At 39.8% G+C, this 19843-nt stretch overlaps 1 protein-coding gene across 1 annotated transcript in view; it reads left to right on the top strand.

Moving 5' to 3' along the window:
- LRRC31 (leucine rich repeat containing 31) overlaps nt 1-17507 on the top strand; it is a 37881-nt gene extending 20374 nt beyond the window's left edge. Inside the window, exons 5-10 of the mRNA XM_075202097.1 lie at nt 5566-5733; nt 7832-7999; nt 9336-9503; nt 9889-10056; nt 14196-14363; nt 16298-17507. Coding sequence (XP_075058198.1) covers nt 5566-5733; nt 7832-7999; nt 9336-9503; nt 9889-10056; nt 14196-14363; nt 16298-16614 — 1157 coding nt within the window. The 3' untranslated portion in view covers nt 16615-17507. The remainder of the gene's footprint in view (nt 1-5565; nt 5734-7831; nt 8000-9335; nt 9504-9888; nt 10057-14195; nt 14364-16297) is intronic.
- Nucleotides 17508-19843: the final 2336 nt, after the last annotated feature.

Raw genomic sequence — 19843 nt, 5'->3', positions numbered from 1 at the left:
TCAGGCCATTTCAGGCATTCAGCCACAGCATGTAGGAGATTACAGCAGCTCCAAGAGCAGTTTAACTTGCCCTGCCACCAACTTAAGCAAGAGGTGGTAACTCGGTGGAATTCCACCCTGTACATGCTTCAGAGGATGGAGGAACAGCGCAAAGCCATCCAAGCATATTGCACAAGCCATGACATTGGGAAAGGAGGGGGGATGTATTTCACTCTTGCACAGTGGGGAATCCTTTCAGTGCTGTGCAAGGTGCTGAAACCATTTGAAGTTGTGACATGTGAGGTGAGTGCAGACTCTGCTAGTTTGAGCCAAGTCATTCCTTTAATTAGACTATTGGAAAAGCAGCTTGAGAAAATGAAGGAGGAGCTGAAAGCAAGCAATTCAGCAAAGTATGTTGGCCTTGTCGATCAAGTACTTAATTCGCTTCACAATGATCCTCGAGTTATTAAGATCTTGAACTCGGATCAGTACGTTTTGGCCACTGTGCTTGATCCAAGGTTTAAAACCTACATTGAGTCTTTACTTGTAAATGAGCGAGATGTGAACTTTTGCAAGGAGCTATTGCTCAGCAAGTTGGCCGCTGAACTGGGCCTCGGCTTGACGACGTGTCCTCCTTCACTTTCTCAAGCTGTTGCTCGTAAAAAATTAAATTTCCAAAAAAGAAGCAGGGAAGACACAGGGGGCAGACCAGAACAATTTAACATCTGGGCTGGTTTGAAGGATTTTTCAAAAAAATGTGTCACTTTGCCCATAACTCCATCCAATATGAGTATAAACATGCAAAGGATGGTGGAGGATTACTTTCAAGAGGTAGTTGATATGGAAATGTCAGACAGTCCCTTTCCTTACTGGGAAGAAAAGCAGGCCATTTGGAAACCCATGTACAAACTTGCTTTGCAATACCTAAGCTGCCCACCCTCCAGTGTGTACTCTGAACGAGTGTTCAGCACAGCAGGGAACTTAGTCAGTGATCGCTGTAGAAGGTTACTTCCCAAAAATGTGGAGAAAATTATGTTTATAAAAATGAACTACATCTTCCACGAGGAAGGCCTTCACCATCCAAGACATCCAAGCACTGACTGTTCTCTAATGGCGGATTCAAGCGGCGATGAATTGATAGTCTGTGATGATGACGTACACACTGATGAGGGTGAGGATTAAGCTGAAGATGATGCCGATAACATCTTTTTAAAACTTTCTATGTAAGTGTAGGGTGCAATCTACCCCCAAAGAGGAAAGAGACTTGTGGCATTTCCAAATAACATACCATCTTGAAAGGCTGCTGTTAGGGCAATTTATCCTTAAGGGTAGGGTGTCAAAGACAGAGTGACCCTAAACTGGCTTTGTCCATTTTTCATAATATTGTACAGTCTATAATGGCTGAATTTTTGGGTATTTTATACAAGTGGAGGGGGGCCTAGAGAGACAGAAACCAAACTGGCTTTCTTCATGTCAATTAATATTGTACAGTCTATAATGGCTGAATTTTTGGGTATTTTATACAAGTGGAGGGGGGCCTAGAGAGACAGAAACCAAACTGGCTTTCTTCATGTCAATTAATATTGTACAGTCTATAATGGCTGAATTTTTGGGTATTTTATACAAGTGGAGGGGGGCCTAGAGAGACAGAAACCAAACTGGCTTTCTCCATGTCAATTAATATTGTACAGTCTATAATGGCTGAATTTTTTGGTATTTTATACAAGTGGAGGGGGGCCTAGAGAGACAGAAACCAAACTGGCTTTCTCCATGTCAATTAATATTGTACAGTCTATAATGGCTGAATTTTTTGGTATTTTATACAAGTGGAGGGGGGCCTAGAGAGACAGAAACCAAACTGGCTTTCTCCATGTCAATTAATATTGTACAGTCTATAATGGCTGAATTTTTTGGTATTTTATACAAGTGGAGGGGGGCCTAGAGAGACAGAAACCAAACTGGCTTTCTCCATGTCAATTAATATTGTACAGTCTATAATGGCTGAATTTTTTGGTATTTTATACAAGTGGAGGGGGGCCTAGAGAGACAGAAACCAAACTGACTTTCTCCATGTCAATTAATATTGTACAGTCTATAATGGCTGAATTTTTTGGTATTTTATACAAGTGGAGGGAGGCCTTGAGAGACAGAAACCAAACTGGCTTTTTCCATTTCTTTACATATTTAACTATAAGTGTAGGGTGTAATATACATTCAAAGACGATGGCTGCATTGCCAATATGCATAGATGGAGAGGAAGATAATCTGTTTTGTGTGTAGAATAGGCCTACCAACGAAGAATTAAACTGTTTTTTTGGATGATTTATTACCTCAACAATTAGATTACTTGTCTCTAAAACAGTTGGAGCACTAAATTGGGTTAATTTAGGCCCAAAAACATGGATTTTCCAAAAAAATAGCAAAACAAAACCAAAACCAAAACACGCAATGGCGGTTTTGCAAAACCAAAACCAAAACCAAAACACGACGGTAATCCAGATCCAAAACCGAATCCAAAACCAAAACACGGGGGTCAGTGACCATCTCTAATTCTACCTAAGCATCCTCCCCGCTTTCACACTGTTACAGCTGGCAATGACAGGTGAATCGCATGACAGACAGATCTGTTGTACGATTTCCCTTCTGGATGCTAGTAAAGTCACTGTGTCACTGGAGCGAATTGGCTCCTCAGTAGCTGCTTCTGTAGGAGTACAGGAGCATCCGGGTACGTGGTCACTAAAATTAAATATCTGCTGTAATTAAATTACATCTTACATTTATGAATAACAACACTTTGTCACTCAACTGACAGTAAAACAAATTGACTGTTGCAGGCTTATTTTTACCAATTTCTTTTTGCTTTATTCCAAAATCAAGCATTTGGAAACCCCTTATAGAAATCCTGTATTTGCCTGTGCCCCTCATCTATACATTAGATAAAATATCTGTTCTACTAGATATTACCATGTCCAACAGATATCCTCCTGTAGTTAGTTCTACCACTTGGTAGATAGATTAGATAAAAAAAATCAGCTTCCTTTGCCAGAACCATTTTTTTAATTGTCTTAATTTATATCTGGATAGTTAATTAAGTATTTCATTACTGCTCTTTTAGTTTGTATAATAACTGAATTTGCGTACAATCGTTTAAAATAGGTGACTTATTACAAATTCCAATCAGTACTTACTGATGTTTTTTTCTTCACTATATCTACCCTTTACGACTGTACGTAGTCATCATTTTCACAGGTAATCGTCCTTTTGCATATATATATATATATATATATATATATATATATATATATATATATATATATATATATACAAAAACTCATCCCTCTTTTGTACATTTCCTATCCTTCCCAAATATGTAGTCGATATTATCTATTCCCCATACATACAATCAGCATAGTTTTGGAATATGTTGTTATAATGAATTAATAATAATGTTTCATTATTATTTCATAATATTGCTATACGTCTTACGGCAATTTGTAACACCAGAGAAAATAGACTATTTAGTGCTGCATTCTCCAAGTACATGTTGACATTCAAGGTGTGGGAGAGGCATCATTTTTTCATATAGAATATTCAACATGCTTCAACCTCCTCCCTGAAAACAAATATGTGACTAGATTATGCAGAGTTGTATTTTCACTTGTCCATTTACTTTGGCTGGATAGCGATATCCAGGAAGAGAGCCAGCGTAAAGCACACGGCATACCACTAGTATAATATATTATCCAGGCATGTACAAAGAACTGTTACTATAAAAATGCACATTTTCCCCACTGTAGAGCGCTGCAGAACACTGTGACGTCTTATAAATCAATGACAATAATAAAAGTAATCATCAGCACCATCAGCATTTGGGCATTTCAAACAACTTCGCTTTGGAAAAAGTATCTCTAACTGGTACAATGAAAAGTATTTTAAGCAAGTTTTTTAAAAGAAAAATAAGTAGTAATATATCCTATAGCTGTGCCCATGAATATAGCATTATAGTGGCTATAACATACATGCCAACTCTCCCGGAATGTCCGGGAGACTCCTGCATTTTGCGTGAGTCTCACGGACTCCCGGGAGAGTGTGGCAGTCTCCCGGATCAGCCCATTTCCTAGTGAAGTAGGCAGAATTAGGTCCAAAACGCTGCGATTCACAGGGAATTGCAGCGTTTGGCCCCACCCCCGCTGTAAAATGACGCATTTTGCATCATTACATCATGGGGCGGGGCCAATATGACACGATTTTTGGAGCCCCGCCCCCTACACGTCCACCTCCCCCAGCAGGCTCCCGGATCATACTTGCCATAAGTTGGCAAGTATGGACTATAATAAGTACTCACTTTTGTTCCATCAGGCCTTGGAAGCCAGGGAATGCTGACACTTGTAGTTCTACAAGCAGCAGCATGCTCCTGCAGCCATAGGTATGCTGGTATTTGTAGTTCTACATGAACCAGCATACCCAAGCAGTTTATGGCTACCAGGGCTTGCTGGGAGTCTGAGTCACATACAAAAATGCTTTTAGTTCACTTTATCATGTTATTATAATATTACCCCAACACCCACTGACCATGGTCATGGGAGGAGCTGCAGTGCTATCAGCACAGGGCTGATTTTTTTTCCTGATTGGGGTCACATGTTTTTGCAGGCCCGATTCTCCTAGAGAATTCAGCCCCACGCTGGGCTGGCAGAGACTGTGTCACTTTAGGATATGTGTCCAGTCTGGGGCTGTGTCACATCAGATATTTGCCTGAAATCTGTTCCTAGGGGGGGTATTCAATTGTTAGCGAGTTCCGAAAAATACTCGCGCTCTAAAAATATTACCGGTAATATGGTAATTTGCACGTAAATACCGTTCATACGGTAATTTACTCGCTGGATTTCAGGGAGCTGCGAGCTGAAATCCAGCGAGATATTACCGTATTAACGGTAATAGTTTTAGAGCTCGAGTATTTAGCGGAACTCACTAAACAATTGAATACCCCCAGGGGTATTCAATTGTTCCTCCAGGTGCCGCCGGAACGAGCGCATTAAAACTATTACCGTTTATACGGTAAACATGCGCGTAAAAACCGTTAATACGGTAGTTTACTCGCTGAATTTCATCTCGCAGTTCTCAGCGAGTAATTACCGTAGTAACGGTAATAGTTTTAACGCTCGTTCTGGCGGCGCCCGGAGGAACAATTGAATACCCCCCTTAGAATAAGATCTATTTTATGATATTCACATATAGTAGGAATTATTTGTCCCATCAGGAGACTAGTTGCAGATACTTCTCCCTTTGTTTTAGATTATTCTCTATTTTTCCTTTGAAAATAGTGACCTACTAACATTTTTATACCACAATCAGTACTTGGGCCGTTTTCACTCTTGTTTATACATGTCCCAGTGTTCCAGATACTGAGTATTGAAATGATAGAGCCAGTACTAACCTATAATTATAGACAGTGATATTTGACAAATTGCTTTCTGGTTGCACATTTTGAGATCAGTAATTAATAATTTCAAGTATATTATCTTCAGGAGATTGTACAATTATTAACATTCCTAATGTTTTATACCATTTCTATTTTACTCCTTATAGGAGAATCACTACAGTACATTCCTAATTTGCAAGTACTGGATTTATCATGGAACAGTGATCTGGGAGGGTCTATCTCCAGGCTCACGCAGCACTTTTCAGGCTTTTGCGAATTAAAGACATTGAACTTAACAGAGTGCAACCTTACAGCAAAAGATGGTGACTCACTAGGTAAGTCAAGTTATTTCTAAACACACCATCTAAATCAGGTTTTCTTTACCTATGGGGCAGCACCAGAAACATGGGTCAGCAAGCTATTTAAGGAGCATTTTCAGAATAACCCGTTTGTAAATCTGCTATATACTACTATCTTTAAAAAACATTTATTAACCCTGTTTAATGTATTGCTTTGTACATTTACCATGAATATACTTCATTTGCAGACACAAGTAAATTACGGTTCTTCTGAATCTTGCTCTGGTCATGTCCTAGCTGTTCCCCTGGCAGCAGGGATGTCACTTCATGCCACAGCGCCCTAGCTGTTGCCAGGGTGACCTGAACGCTCTTCTGATCACCACCGCTTCCCAGCAAGAAGTTTGACAGCTGGGGCTGATGTGCAGTAGCAATTATTTATTTACTCCTGTTGTGACCCTTGGCTTGTTTACCGGACCCAGTTTGATTGGCCTAACCTCTGCTTTGTTTCATGGATTCTCATGCTTGCTGCCAGCCCTGACCTTTGGACTGTCTGAGACTATCCTGCCTGCTTCTGTCCCTCGACCTTCTGCCTGTTCCAAGTTATCCATGTACTCTTGCTGGTTCCTGTGCCTTCTACCTCTGTGTGACGGTACATAAGCTTTTATTACTCTAGAGTTAAGTCCTGGGGGAATCCAGGTACCTGCGAGTGCAACTGACTCCATGGGAAATGTGACTGCTATAGGCGAAGACCTCTACCACCTATGTGTTCTAAAAGCTTATGTCTGTTGCCACTAGCCATAACATTATAACCGCCCTAAAGAAATTATTGGAGGATTTCACTTTGATGGATCCCAGTCAAACAAGCCTAAGTCCAGCCCAGGTCCTGACGGACAGATCCAGACCCTAGTGAGTGGTCCAGGAGCTCTCATCCAGTTTTTCGCTCAGATAGAGGCCTCAAAGTCTTCCCAGGGCACCCTGGAGCCTGTAGCCAAACCCAAACCTAATCTCCCAGTCTGCTTCTCCAGAGACCAATTTCAAGGAAGGCTGCAAGCTTTATTTCCATTTGAGACCCCGGTCCTCTGGCTCCGAGCAACAAAGGGTGAGGATTGTTATCTCCCTTCTTCGAGGTGACGCTCAGACCTGGGCCTTCGGCTTATTTCCTAGCAGCCCCACGCTCCAATCCCTTGGGTAACTGTATGATGATCCTGACAGGGTGGCTTCCGCTGAATCAAAACTGAGATCCCCTAAATAGGGACAGCGAACCACTGAAGAATATTGGACTAAGTTCAGGCCCTGGTTCACTGATAGTGAGTGGCATGATCCTGCTCTCCAAAGAAAATTTCCCCTAGGCTTGTCCAATCAGATTAAAGATTCCCTGGTTCAGTATACATCGCTGATCTCGTTGGAAAACCTTATGCAGTTCACCATTAGGATTGATGGGTGGATTAAGGAGAGAGAAGCTGAAAAGGAATTACTGTTCTTCCTTTGCACCTTCAGCCTATTTTCATATACTTGTGGATACTGCAGCTTAACGTCTTTCTCCTAAAGAAAGATCAAGAAGATGTTCTCTGGGTTTCGACCACCTCCTTCGCTCCTTTCCTAAGAAGGCTAGAAAAGATCAGGCCTAGTGGATGAGGGAAAGGTCCATCTAGGTCTTCAGATTTTCTTTTCCAAAAACTCGCTATTGGTTCCCAGTCAGATCTCTTTTTTGCATTTACTTTGCTTCTGTTTCTGCCTGCATGGATAACGGTGCAGCCGGAAACTTCCTAGATTGACAGCTGGGTCACATGTGCAGTATAAATTGTTTAATTATCAGCCTGCTGTGGCTGATTTAATGAGCTACACAGTGATTGGCTTCTTGCAGTATATAAGGCAGGTAAGGCTTAGCCTCCCTGCCAGTTATAGTGTTTGGGCCACACACTTGCTGACCTGCTACCTGTTTCCTATGAATACTCTGCCATTCTAATTTGACTCCTGTTATGACCCTTGGCTTGTTTACTGGACCCTGCTTGAACGCTTATTGCCCTGACCTCTGCTTTGATCAAGCAGTTTGACATACAGTACATGTTGTAGCTTTATGTCTAATCATGACTGAATTATATTTAGTGAATAAGGTGTATTTTGTATCTTTTAGCACATGCTGTTAGCAAAATGCCAAGAATGGAAGTTTTGGACCTTTCAGAGAACAAAGAGCTTGGAAGCGCAATCAACAATATCACTAACCAACTCAAAAACTGCTCTTGTTTATCTGTATTAAAACTCCGTTCCACTGACTTAAGACAGGACAGCATCCAATGTTTGGGTTTGTAGTTAAAGTTCTTTCATTTTTTTATTATAAAGGTCTAATTGGTGTATATTAGGTAAATTAATATGAAGAACTTTAAGTTATCAGTACAGCAAATTTCAGATTCGCGATTGGCCTCACCTCCTCCCGTTTTGATCGGCGGCTGGGACCTATTTTAAAGGTAGACTATCTGCTGCTAGGGGGGGCGAATGCCCCGATCGCCCCCCCCCCCCCTCCATGATCCACCACTGATATATGTATATATATTATATATATATATGTGCACAGTCAACAGTCAAAGCTGCCTCATTATTTTTGGAAAAATTTGGAAACCCCCTTTTAAAAATTCTGTGTTTGCCCCTGAGTGCATTAGACTTTATTGCTTGTTTTTTTTTTTTTTTAGCATTTAACACATTCCTAGTTGTAATTTAACGTTTCCACAATGTATTCTATTGCTTGTGCTTCTAGTACACAAGCCTACTCATTTTATCTTAAAAAATATTAATTTGATATGTATTTTATTTACAAATGATGACTTTGCACCTACTGCATTATGTCAAATAATTTGCATGGTATGGAAGATTTCCCCAAGGCCAACATGGCTTAAATGGATCATGTTCTGCATCAAATGATTAAAAAATGTGCACCAAACCTGGAAGAACATGATTAACTTGTTTCTGAAAACACCTAAGATAGCAGTTACTCACAGAGACTTTACTGGTTATTTAAATAAAAAAATAAATCATATTCTTTTTTTATTAGTGTCGTGGTTAAGGGCCAATTTAATTTTACACTTTCATTTTAACATGGTTAAATAATAACATTCCTTTGTGTGATATTATTATACATTAATATGAAATCTGACAGCCGGAAGGTACACTTTATTAATGGCAAGTTATGATAAAACTATAGTTATTGTAGCATATAATTAAATGTATCATGTGGCTACATGTATCTAAGTTCAGTAAAAGTGCAGGTGTTAAATATTTAAAAGTATTTCTCATGGAATCTCCTTTTGCATGATTCCATTTGTCTTCATAGGACCATTTTTCTTTCTCATTTAAAAGCACAAGACAAAAATTTTATCATCATTATTGTTTATTTATAAGCCGCCACAGATTCTGCAGCGTCATTATAAAGAACACAAAATAAAACAAGAGCATAAAAACAGAGCAAATTCAGGTTGAACATAATAAAGAGGAGCTTTAAACAAGGTAGACAGATCATGTGCAGAAAGGAAACAGAAGAGAGGGCCCTGCTCGTGAGAGCTAAGAGTTTGCTATAGCTTAAGTTACTTGGTAACTTATTTGTTTCGTGATACCTGACAAAGTGCACACCTTTTTCTTCCCTCAAGGTTCAGCGTTCCAGTACTGGCCTTATTTACGAAAGCTGGATCTGTCATGCAATAAGGCAGCAGGGGGTGGATTCCGAGAGGCGGCAGCACATCTAACTGCTTTCAAACAGCTGGAATTACTGAATATTCATCAGTGCTGCCTTACCGGAGATGATGTTGCTGCACTAAGTAATACAGTGCTTTTTATTAATATTCTTTAATAATTGCAAAGGTTCTTTTTCTTTTCTTATTTTTCAAATGTAATTTTCATGCTACAACTCTGAGCATGGGGTTTAAAAATGTAAATAAAACATTAAAATGTGAGAGTAATTGTACTTATTTTTGCCAATATTTATGGTAAGATATACAGCAAATGATGAGTACCCCATAGAACCCCCCTGAATTAACTTGGCACAAATTATGATCAGATTATGTAGAATATGATGCAGAAAAATAGATAATTCACAAACTTTCTATCACCGTAGTATAAAGTAATTAGGAGAAATGGATAGGTAGATACACTGTAGCACTTTATAGAGGATTTGTGCAATAAATATATGTTTTTGTTTTATAGCCCAAGTCATACCACTGCTATCCAATCTTCAAGTCTTGGATATATCGTCCAATAAAACTGTAGGACCTGCCCCTGAGCATCTCTTCAGCAGATTACGTTTTTTGCCGAAGCTTAAATCTGTGATTATCAGCAACTGCACCTTAACGAAAGAATCTTTTGCTGGATTGGGTATGGATTCATAACTAAACAATTTTACTTTAAGCAGTTATGGAAGACAGATTACACAGGTCTGCAACCAAAAAACTGTTTTCATAATTTCATCTGATTCTTATGTTTTTTGGTGCGCTGAATTCGAAAATGACCATCGTTTTATCCTGGGAAGTCAGGTTTTTTCACAATCGAAATGTGCCTTGGTCAAACAGGTAGCTGGAAATCGCTAAATTTCAAATTCATCATACTTGGGGGAAAAAAAACTGAACATGGATAAACAAATTTATTTTCACTGCCAGTGCTCCTAAAAACATGAAAATACATGTTTATTGGTCCTGATGGTGATCACTGCATTGTTGAGTGTGCTTGTTAGGGCCTGCCTGGACATGTTCTTTCATGCATTAACTTGTTCTCTGATTCCTCCACAATCTTGTATTTAATTTCAGTCGTCATCCTGCTATTGTTTGTGTGGTTCAAAATTAGTGCAATGCCTCCAAGAAAGTGTGTAAATTCGCATGACAGTTTCAGTTTCATATGTGGAGAGTTCATGGTGATTTAGAGGGGTTGATGGCTCAGTTCCACATTCAGTATGATTCTTCTGAATGGAGGCTTTTCATTGACTCTTCCAAAAGAAGCTTAAAAGCAGTTTTACTTCACAATGGTGGCCGTTATGCGTCCATTCCTGTTGCTCATTCGGTGTACTTGAAGGAGACTTATGAGAACTTGGAGTTGGTACTCAAGAAAGTGGGTTATCAAAACCAAAACTGATTGGTATGTGGGGATTTAAAAGTATTGTGTATGCTGCTGGGACAACAGGCTGGGTACACCAAATATCCTTGTTTTCTATGTTTATGGGACAGTAGAGACCGACAAAATCACTGGAAGCAAAAAAATTGGCCACCAAGAAGTCTAGTTGTTGGTGAAAAGAATGTTCTCAGAGATACATTGGTACCCCCTGAGAAGGTTTTATTACCACCACTCCATATAAAATTAGGATTAATGAAGCAATTTGTTAGGGCACTTCCCAAAGACAGCGAATGCTTCAAGTACTTGGGATCCAAGTTTCCAGGTTTAACGGAGGCAAAACTGAAAGAGGGGGTTTTTGTTGGCCTGGATATTAGAAAACTCATATCCGACAAAGACTTCATCAGTTCAATGACTCCAACTCAAAAAGAAGCATGGGTTGCCTTTACTGTGGTCATAAAAAACTTTTTGGGAAACCAAAAGGACCCAAATTACAAGGAAATGGTGGAAACAATGTTGAAAGCGTTCCACAAGCTTGGTTGCTCCATGAGCTTAAAAGTCCATTTTTTTCAACTCACACCTTGATTATTTTCCTGAAAATTTGGGAGCAGTGAGTGAAGAGCAGGGAGAATGTTTCCATCAAGATATAAAAGAAATGGAAATAAGGTATCAAGGGAAATGGAGTGTTATGATGATGGCTGACTACTGCTGGATGTTGTACAGGGATCTTCCGGAAGCCACCTACAAGAGGAAAAGCTCAAAAAAAAGTTTAGAGTTTAAAAAAAGACGATTTCACAAGCAATCTACTTGAGTGTGGTGTTAATTTTGTCGTCACCTGTGCAAATGAGTTAATATTTTTCATGTAAATAAAATATTTGCGTAAAGAGATTTTTTTAAACGATGACCACCCGTTTGTTCGAAAACCTGACGTCCCAGGACAAAACGGCTGTCATTTTTGGATTCAGCGCACCAAAAAATGTAAGATTCAGTCAACTAAACCAAAACAGCTGTCCAAAAATATTTTTTTGCAGACCTGTGTTATTTTTCCCTTGGAGTTTGTCACTGTGTCCAGGCTGAATAAGAGCTTCTATTTGTGAATATTTTGATGTGTATAGGATTACTTATCTTATAAACTTTGTAATGAGATTTCAGTAAAAACTGAGGATGTTTGGGCAGGAACAAAAGAAAATCCTGGTATCTTGGGGTTTAGGATCTCCTCTGTAGGTCCTTTTTAAACTGTCCAAATTTCTCAGTGGAAATTCTACCATGCAGGGTTATTCCCAGGTCAGCTGTACCAGGATTGGCTGGAGTGGGATTAGGAGTTTCTGATGGGCAAGGGCTCAGGAAGCTATCCATGTGCAGTTCTCCACTGCTGGGCTGGTGTATCAGGGTCTCTCAAAGTCCAGGGGAGAACAATAGTGTTCAAAACTGGTTAATAAGAGTCTCAGTCCCAGTTAATGAGGAACAACTCCTCATTTTTCCTGTATGTCTATAGAGGAGGGGATGTATGGCCGCAAATAGAAAAGTGACCATATTGTAATTCAACGACCATGCCATGTAGCCCACCTGGCTCTATTTAAGAACCTGGGGACTAATTCATTAAGGATCTTAACTTCAGAAACTTCTTATTTCAGTCTCCTGGACAAAACCATGTTACAATGCAAGGGGTGCAAATTAGTATTTTGTTTTGCACATAAGTTAAATACTGACTGTTTTTTCATGTAGCACACAAATATCAACTTTAAATTTCAGTGTACAAATAAGCTATCAAGTATTTCTATCACCATTTCTACCTCCAAGTGGAGTCCACCCTCTCATAAATACTTCCCCACACATACATTGGTTTTCTTATTTTCAGTAAGATAACTTCCCGTACTGTATATTTACGGTACAATGACAACTTTAGCAGCAGAAGGAGCTGCCGTGTACTGATGAATCAGGTGTCACTTACAGAGTGTGCTGCCCCCGAAACCTTTTGAAATCTTCTCTTCAGCTCCTCCACACCACTGTGAGGCTAACAAGAGGGGGCTTCTGGCACCACTCAAGCAGTAATTATATAGTAAGGTAAGGGGCTTCAGCGGAGGAACCTTCTCTGGTCTCATAACCAGGGTGGAAGCTTACAGGCAAGTGGAGTTCTTCTTTATGGAGCAGTGGTTGAAGTGGAAATTTAGAAGTGGTTGCATGGAAAATGTAATAGGAATGTAAATGAATGGAGGATAGTTTTACAATTAAGGCAGTAGGAGAAGTGGCAGTATGGCATCTCACTGTATACAACCCCACTTTCATGACTGATATGGAGGAAAAGGAAAATTAATAGCCCTTACTACATTGCTTTGTTATTCATTATTTAATTTATTTTTTCAATTGGGGAGAGTATGTTTTTAATGAGCACCTGTTTGCTATGTGTATAAAAGGAGAACAGAGTTAGCCTCGACCTCTCTGAGACTGTTGTCTTGAAATGCAAATGAGAAATACCTCATCTGTTGCCAAAAGCCTGCATTTGTTTTTGTATGTATCAATAATAGAAAATAACTGTTATCTAAATCCACATTTGAACCCTCCATGTTTGCAGTCAACATTTGTTCAATTTATGTTAAAATGTTTGCTACCTCTTACCTGAATTAGGAGGTCCGAGACCTACCCCATGGAACCATACTTGCCAGTTTTTACTTTCTCCTCTCTGGGAATTCCTGGAGGGAAGGTTAGGTGGCAAGTGCAGTAGGGGGCGTGGGGACACAACCATGTCACTGTGGCCTGCCTCTACTACTGTGCCATGCCCCAATTTGCGGTGTCATGCAGGGAATAGGGTCAGGATGACATGAATCACATCATTGAGCCCATTCTCCGCCCAGTATCTGGAAGGGTGTCTGCTCTTTTGGGAGGATTCCCCAAACATCGGAAGTCTCCTGAACATTCCGGGAGAACAGGCAAGTATGCTGGGAACTCTTCCTCTGTGCTGTTGGGGTCCATTGGGGACAATATGCAAGTAGGTGGCAAGCTGGTTCCTACATTTGTCCTACTCTGGTTCCTATTTTTGTCGCAATGCCATTTCAGCACAATTAAGTGACACAATGATGAGGCCAGGAGGCAGTGCCAACATTCTACTCGGCTTGTGGCCTATTTAAAATATTCCAGGTTTAGTAAGACTTTAAGCACAATGTGGAAACAGCAATGCCCACAAGTTTACATTGATGTGGCTAGAAGCATGATTTTACTGATCATTGCTTATTGCTTCACAATGCTGGTGATCTGCTGCCTTCCCACCGTGTGTCACCTCAGCTTGATCATTTTGATGCCCTATTTCTGTGTCAAGCCCTGAATGTAAAGCATATGTTTAATTATAAGATTTTGACAGCAGATAGTAAAAGCTTGTTGCTTTTTACACTACAAATAACTAATCAACGTATCCTCAGCTGAAGCCTCACGTTATCTACCGGACCTGCAGAAGCTGGATCTTTCCTGGAACAAGTGTGTTGGAGGAAACCTGAAACTGTTTGCAGAAACTCTGAAAAATGCTACAGTTCTCCAAAGCCTTCTACTGAGCAGCTGCAATCTGCTTACACAGGACTTGGCGGTTTTAGGTATTTATGTCTATTCCATATTAACAATTATCTGTCAAATTACTTCTGATAGTAAGAGGCAATTAAAACAATGTCTAACAAAACTGATGGGATAATATACTAATATGGTATGTACAAGGGCTTTACTGGACATTTTTGGGCCTATAAGCAAAATTGGGTGTGGGCCCCCATGTATATGAGGCAAACAATTTCTCACCTCCTCCGGCTCACTGAAGCTCCTCCTATTGATCAGTCCAGAGCTGCTGTTATTGTAACCAATAGAAAGCAACCTACACTGTTTATCAATCACATACTTCCTTCGATCACTATGACAACCATGAACTGATCAGTTACTGGCAGTAAGCCGTAGAGGGTGAGAAATTGTTTGTAGCCCAACTATTGATGAATGGGGCTTTGACAGTGAAGGCAGACCTCCCACCCACCTGTGGGACCTGTAGCAACTGCACCCACAAGTAATATGGTAGTGTTATGTCTGTAACTACTGTTACCAATAAAGATTGTCCGATGAGATTAGAGTGATTCCAAAACACAGAGATTTAATAACAAATTATAACAAAGTAAGACCGATTCATACGCACGTGCACTGGATCCAGTAACAGCTCATCAATCCTAAAGTCTGTGAGTGAGAGTGGCTGTTACTGAGCCAGTGGCCAGGTTTTATACAGTTTGGGTTGAAAGAAAAAAGTGATGATGTCACAATGTACACAAAGTTAACATTAAGATCATTCTTCATTGGTTCAGGGTTTCAGATAGTCCAGTACAATGCAGGTCATAGGTCCGTTTAAACAATGTTTCTCCAAAGGTTGGGGCAACACACTCCAACAGCTGTGTACATGTCTTGCCTCCGGGAACTGCCAAAATCTGGTTTAAACGAACCCGTTGTCAGAGTATTTTTGAGTATTAATCTTATACTAATCATAACTAGAGATCACAATGTGTGATTGCTTATCTGATGATACTAGATTCCTGCTGGTGATTGGTGGATTAATATAAGACCAAACACAATACATTTATGACCTAAACCATAAATATCTTTAATGTAGATTTACCTTTATGCAATAAAATCACTAAGTCTTAATAATAATGGAAACTTTTTTAAAAGTAAACTATTTACAAATGTAGGTGTGAATATAGATGTATTTACTGTGTTTTCCTATGTGATTGTGTGTTTAACCTTTGTACACCATTGCATACTAATCGCAATCGCACAGGAAATTATATTTATTAATTTAAAACGATTTCATCCAATTATTTGACTTCAACAATAGTTCCGCTCCCAGGGAAGGGCTGCCAAATTTCAGCCCAGGGAGCAGGACTCAACTTAGAAGCCTATGTTAAAGGAAAAAAAATGCAGGTGGCCCAGTATCCCAGCCGAATGTAGCCCATTATGGGACCGGCCCGGGGGGCAGACGCCCCCCTGTCCGCTTCTGGGCATGTACAATTTTAAGAAGCTTACTGAAATCATAGCGAGGAAAGCAATTAGTTAAAAAAACATGGACTTTTGTCCGCATTTGTCCAGCGTTGCATATCTGCCATCACTCCTAATCACTAATTATTTTAATTTTTCTTTATAAAATGCTCCATCATTATGCTGCTAGATTAGGGGTATACAGAGGTTGGCATTTGAAAGAGGGTGACATGAAATGTAACTAATATTCCTGAATGCACATTTGGTAAGAGACGTGTTGGGTTGATGACAGAAGTACAGAGGTACAGTAATATTAAGAAGGGAGCATTGTGTGTTTCTCTTGCTATCTTACTGTATTGGTCCTTAGGTCTATCCTGATATATATATATATATATATACACACGCACACACACACACATACAGTTAAATAAGTTAGCACCCTTAATCCCTTAATATCAAATATACTTTATTCCCCAATTGTAATATTACGTACGTCATACATTAAAGTGTTCTCTGTGTATTCCAGCCTCAGCAGCACAAGCTGGTCACCTGGACAACTTACAGCAGCTAGACCTTGCCTACAATGACACCATCCCTGATGAAGGCTGGTCCCTTTTCTTTGAAACTGTGTCTGCTCTGAAGAACGCTGTTGAGTTAGATATTAGCTTGAGACCTGCTTCTACTCGTAACTGTGGGCCATGGTTCATTCACTTACTATCCAGTCTGCAACAGCTTCCGAAACTCCGGGAACTGGGAATGCAGCGCTGGCTACTGTCAGCAGGAGAGCAGCAGCAGCTGAACCGCATCCATAGGGAAAAAAACATCAATATTCACCATGACTGATCTTTGTGTATAAACAAATGATACAGGGGTGTAACTAGACATTTGTGGGCTCCGTAGCAAAAAGTATACGGCCCCCATGTATCGTTCAATGCTGAAAGACTGACATATACAGACGTGGGACTTTGACTCCCCTCAACTGTGATCCCAATAACAGGTACACCTCCCTGTACCTATGGTAGTTACGCCCTTGAGTAAATACAATTACACATGAAGATTGAAAAGAAATTCTGTTTGACTCTCCCAAAGAAGGTATATACTGTTCTCAAGGATGTCAAAAGCTAGCACGAGCATTGGTATATCATTAATGTGTACGCGTACCAGCGAGTAAAGCTTTCAGATTCTATGAGATCTTGTTTAATTAGCACAGAACTGGTTTTGCAGGTATGAAAAACAACTAAACACATTTTTTTCTAAACATTAAATTGCACTGCAGAGCTCATACAACATCATCCTCTGAGTATAGCATGTGGGACATGCTATTTAAATGGTGGTATCACATGATAACATTCGGAGGAAGGATATGTACTGATCTCTCTTGTCCATGGTGGAACGCTGTCTAATAATGTCTATATCAGAGTATAGGTATTGATGGGTCCTTGTGGTGGCAAATAAGATTGTTACGTCCGTAAAGACAAGCAAATAAAATCTAGAACATAACTATTGGGCTTTACTTATAAACTAAACGCATATTTTGCCCAGTGTAAGACACCGCCTAGTGGTTAATGTTTACAATGGCATGTATTCTAAGCCTAAATGCCAGTCTATATATGTCATACTTTATATGGCACCAATATATTACATATGTGGGAAGGACTGTAAGAACATTAAAAGTCAGAATTAGCGAGCACATACACAATATCAAGAAGGGGTCTCTACTACATAGTGTTTCAGAACACTTCCACAAAGTACACAACTCCAATCCAGAAGGTTTAAAGTTCACGGCCATTAAACAAATCAAAAGAAATTGGAGAGGTGGAGACATTTTGAAACAAATCAATAAGGAAGAAGCCGCATGGATATATAATCTGAAAACTCTTAACCCCCAGGGGTCTCAAAATCGATTTTGACCTCAAACCACTTCTGCTTTAATTTCACACCAATCATCATCAGATTGTATTCTACATGTCACCCCCAAAAGTGATCAATGGCATTAACAAGTGATATCCACTCCTTTGAGACATGAAGTTCTAACAATACCACCAATACCATTATTTAATGAGCACTTATATCCCCCTTTACTTCTCCGTTTCCCTTCTCTCATTCCCCCCCCCCATTCACACAATGTAGGGGGCTGTAGTAATGTCCTCCTCATCTGATACCCATACCGTACCATACTATATATGCAACAAACAAGGGCCACCTGCGTCTGCAATTAGTCATCTTACGCAATTCCGACAGATTTCTGTATTATATTGACAATGTAGTCTAGCTGGTAATGTTTTATGTTTTACTATTTTAATGTTTTTCAAATGTTTTCTGATGCTCTTGACGATCTTAAGCTACACACACCTGTATTATGAAATAATCCCAATGCTTTACTGACTACAAGCTCAACCAATGGGAGGAGTGATACTTCCGAACACTCCCATGTTATTCTGGCCTATCATTTCCCGTTATTCTTACCCAAACAGATCCTGACCCTCCTCCTGTGCCGACCACTAGTTCCACCATTGGAAGGCCTTACGCTTCCCAACACTCCCATGTTGTCCTGGCCTATCAACTCCCGATATTCCAATCAGACTCCGACCCTCCCCTTATATACCACTCTACAGTACTCGAACACCTACTCCTTGAGAAAGTCCTCTTGGGACAAAACGCGTCGGAGACACTACCACTCTCTGCACCTGTACCCTCATTTACGTGCCTAAAATCAAGTCATCTTGATGTAAGTGTATTCCTGTATTCTGCAATAAACCATTTAGCAGTGCTTCACTATGTACCCCTTTTTCTTATTCCTATTTCGAGCCACGCACGCGCGGCACGCGTAGCTGCATAGGCACCGGTTTGCGGACACGACTGCTGATACACCCGCCGACCATACAGCGCCTGCCGACTACATGTGTTGACATACAAACGGCTACTAGGAACGGCGCCTCTCTCACGCCACTACACCCTGAAACGGGGAATTGCAGGCTTTCACTTCACGATCTGACCCAATACACTACGGACCACTATTGGAACATTAACTCCAGTCGTCAGAAGCGGCACAGAACGGCCTACCTCTGAGCGATATTGCATCCATAATAAGGTAATTGCATTAACGTGTTACCCAGGATAGCTGAGCCATCATCAACCTCACAGCGAATTCTGCCGAACTTTCACGACATACCGTTCACTGCATTGTCACTAACCTACAGCATCTGACATCTGTACTGAATCTCTCAATCAGTGTCAATATCATCACCTTTACATATGCACAGCATTGTATCAAGAATCATTCATGGTCACATATCTACTTGTTTTTAATTTACTTGATTTACTTGCTTTTGAATCACTTGTGTTTTTGCTTGTGTTTTTGCTCTAGTCTTTTGTTTTTGTTTCTGTTTTAAATTTACTTTTGTATTGGTTTTTGCTTTTGTTTTGTTTTGGTTCTGTTTATCATTATAGTACTGAGTGCTTTTGGGCCATCCTATTCTTGCAACATATTACATAGCGTTGTACAGTCTCACTGCTTACTGAATGTCTTGCACTCTTTTTATTTGTTACTTTATAGTGTCATAAAAAAATATTAGCATAGTAACTTCATACATGACACATGGGAGTATATTTACTAAACTGTGGGTTTGAAAAAGTGGAGATGTTGCCTATAGCAACCAATCAGATTCTAGCTGTCATTTTGTAGAATGAACTAAATAAATGATAACAAGAATCTGATTGGTTGCTATAGGCAACATCTCCACTTTTTCAAACCCGCAGTTTAGTAAATCTAGCCCATGGTATACTAATGGCATATTTGTCATGACTTTCAGAGTATGTTTCACCTAGGAGTAAAAGGCCATTGCTTTCATAACACAATAACATAGGTAGATAACAAGTGATATTAGCTACCTCCTTATAAATTATATATTACTGATAGACTAAAGTGATGTCTTATTGATTTGGTGATTGAAAGTAATATGTGTAATCCTTTCTATGCCTGTGATTGGACATATAATTGAAATAGTTTGGACCTTTTTATTTTACTGACACTTCCATTTAAGACACATGAAAGATCTACTTGTTAGACCAG

The sequence above is a fragment of the Mixophyes fleayi genome, chromosome 3 (assembly GCF_038048845.1).
Source record: "Mixophyes fleayi isolate aMixFle1 chromosome 3, aMixFle1.hap1, whole genome shotgun sequence".
NCBI lineage: Eukaryota > Metazoa > Chordata > Amphibia > Anura > Limnodynastidae > Mixophyes > Mixophyes fleayi.
Note: the sequence above shows the minus strand (reverse complement) of the source record. Positions and strands in the feature narration are given on the sequence as shown.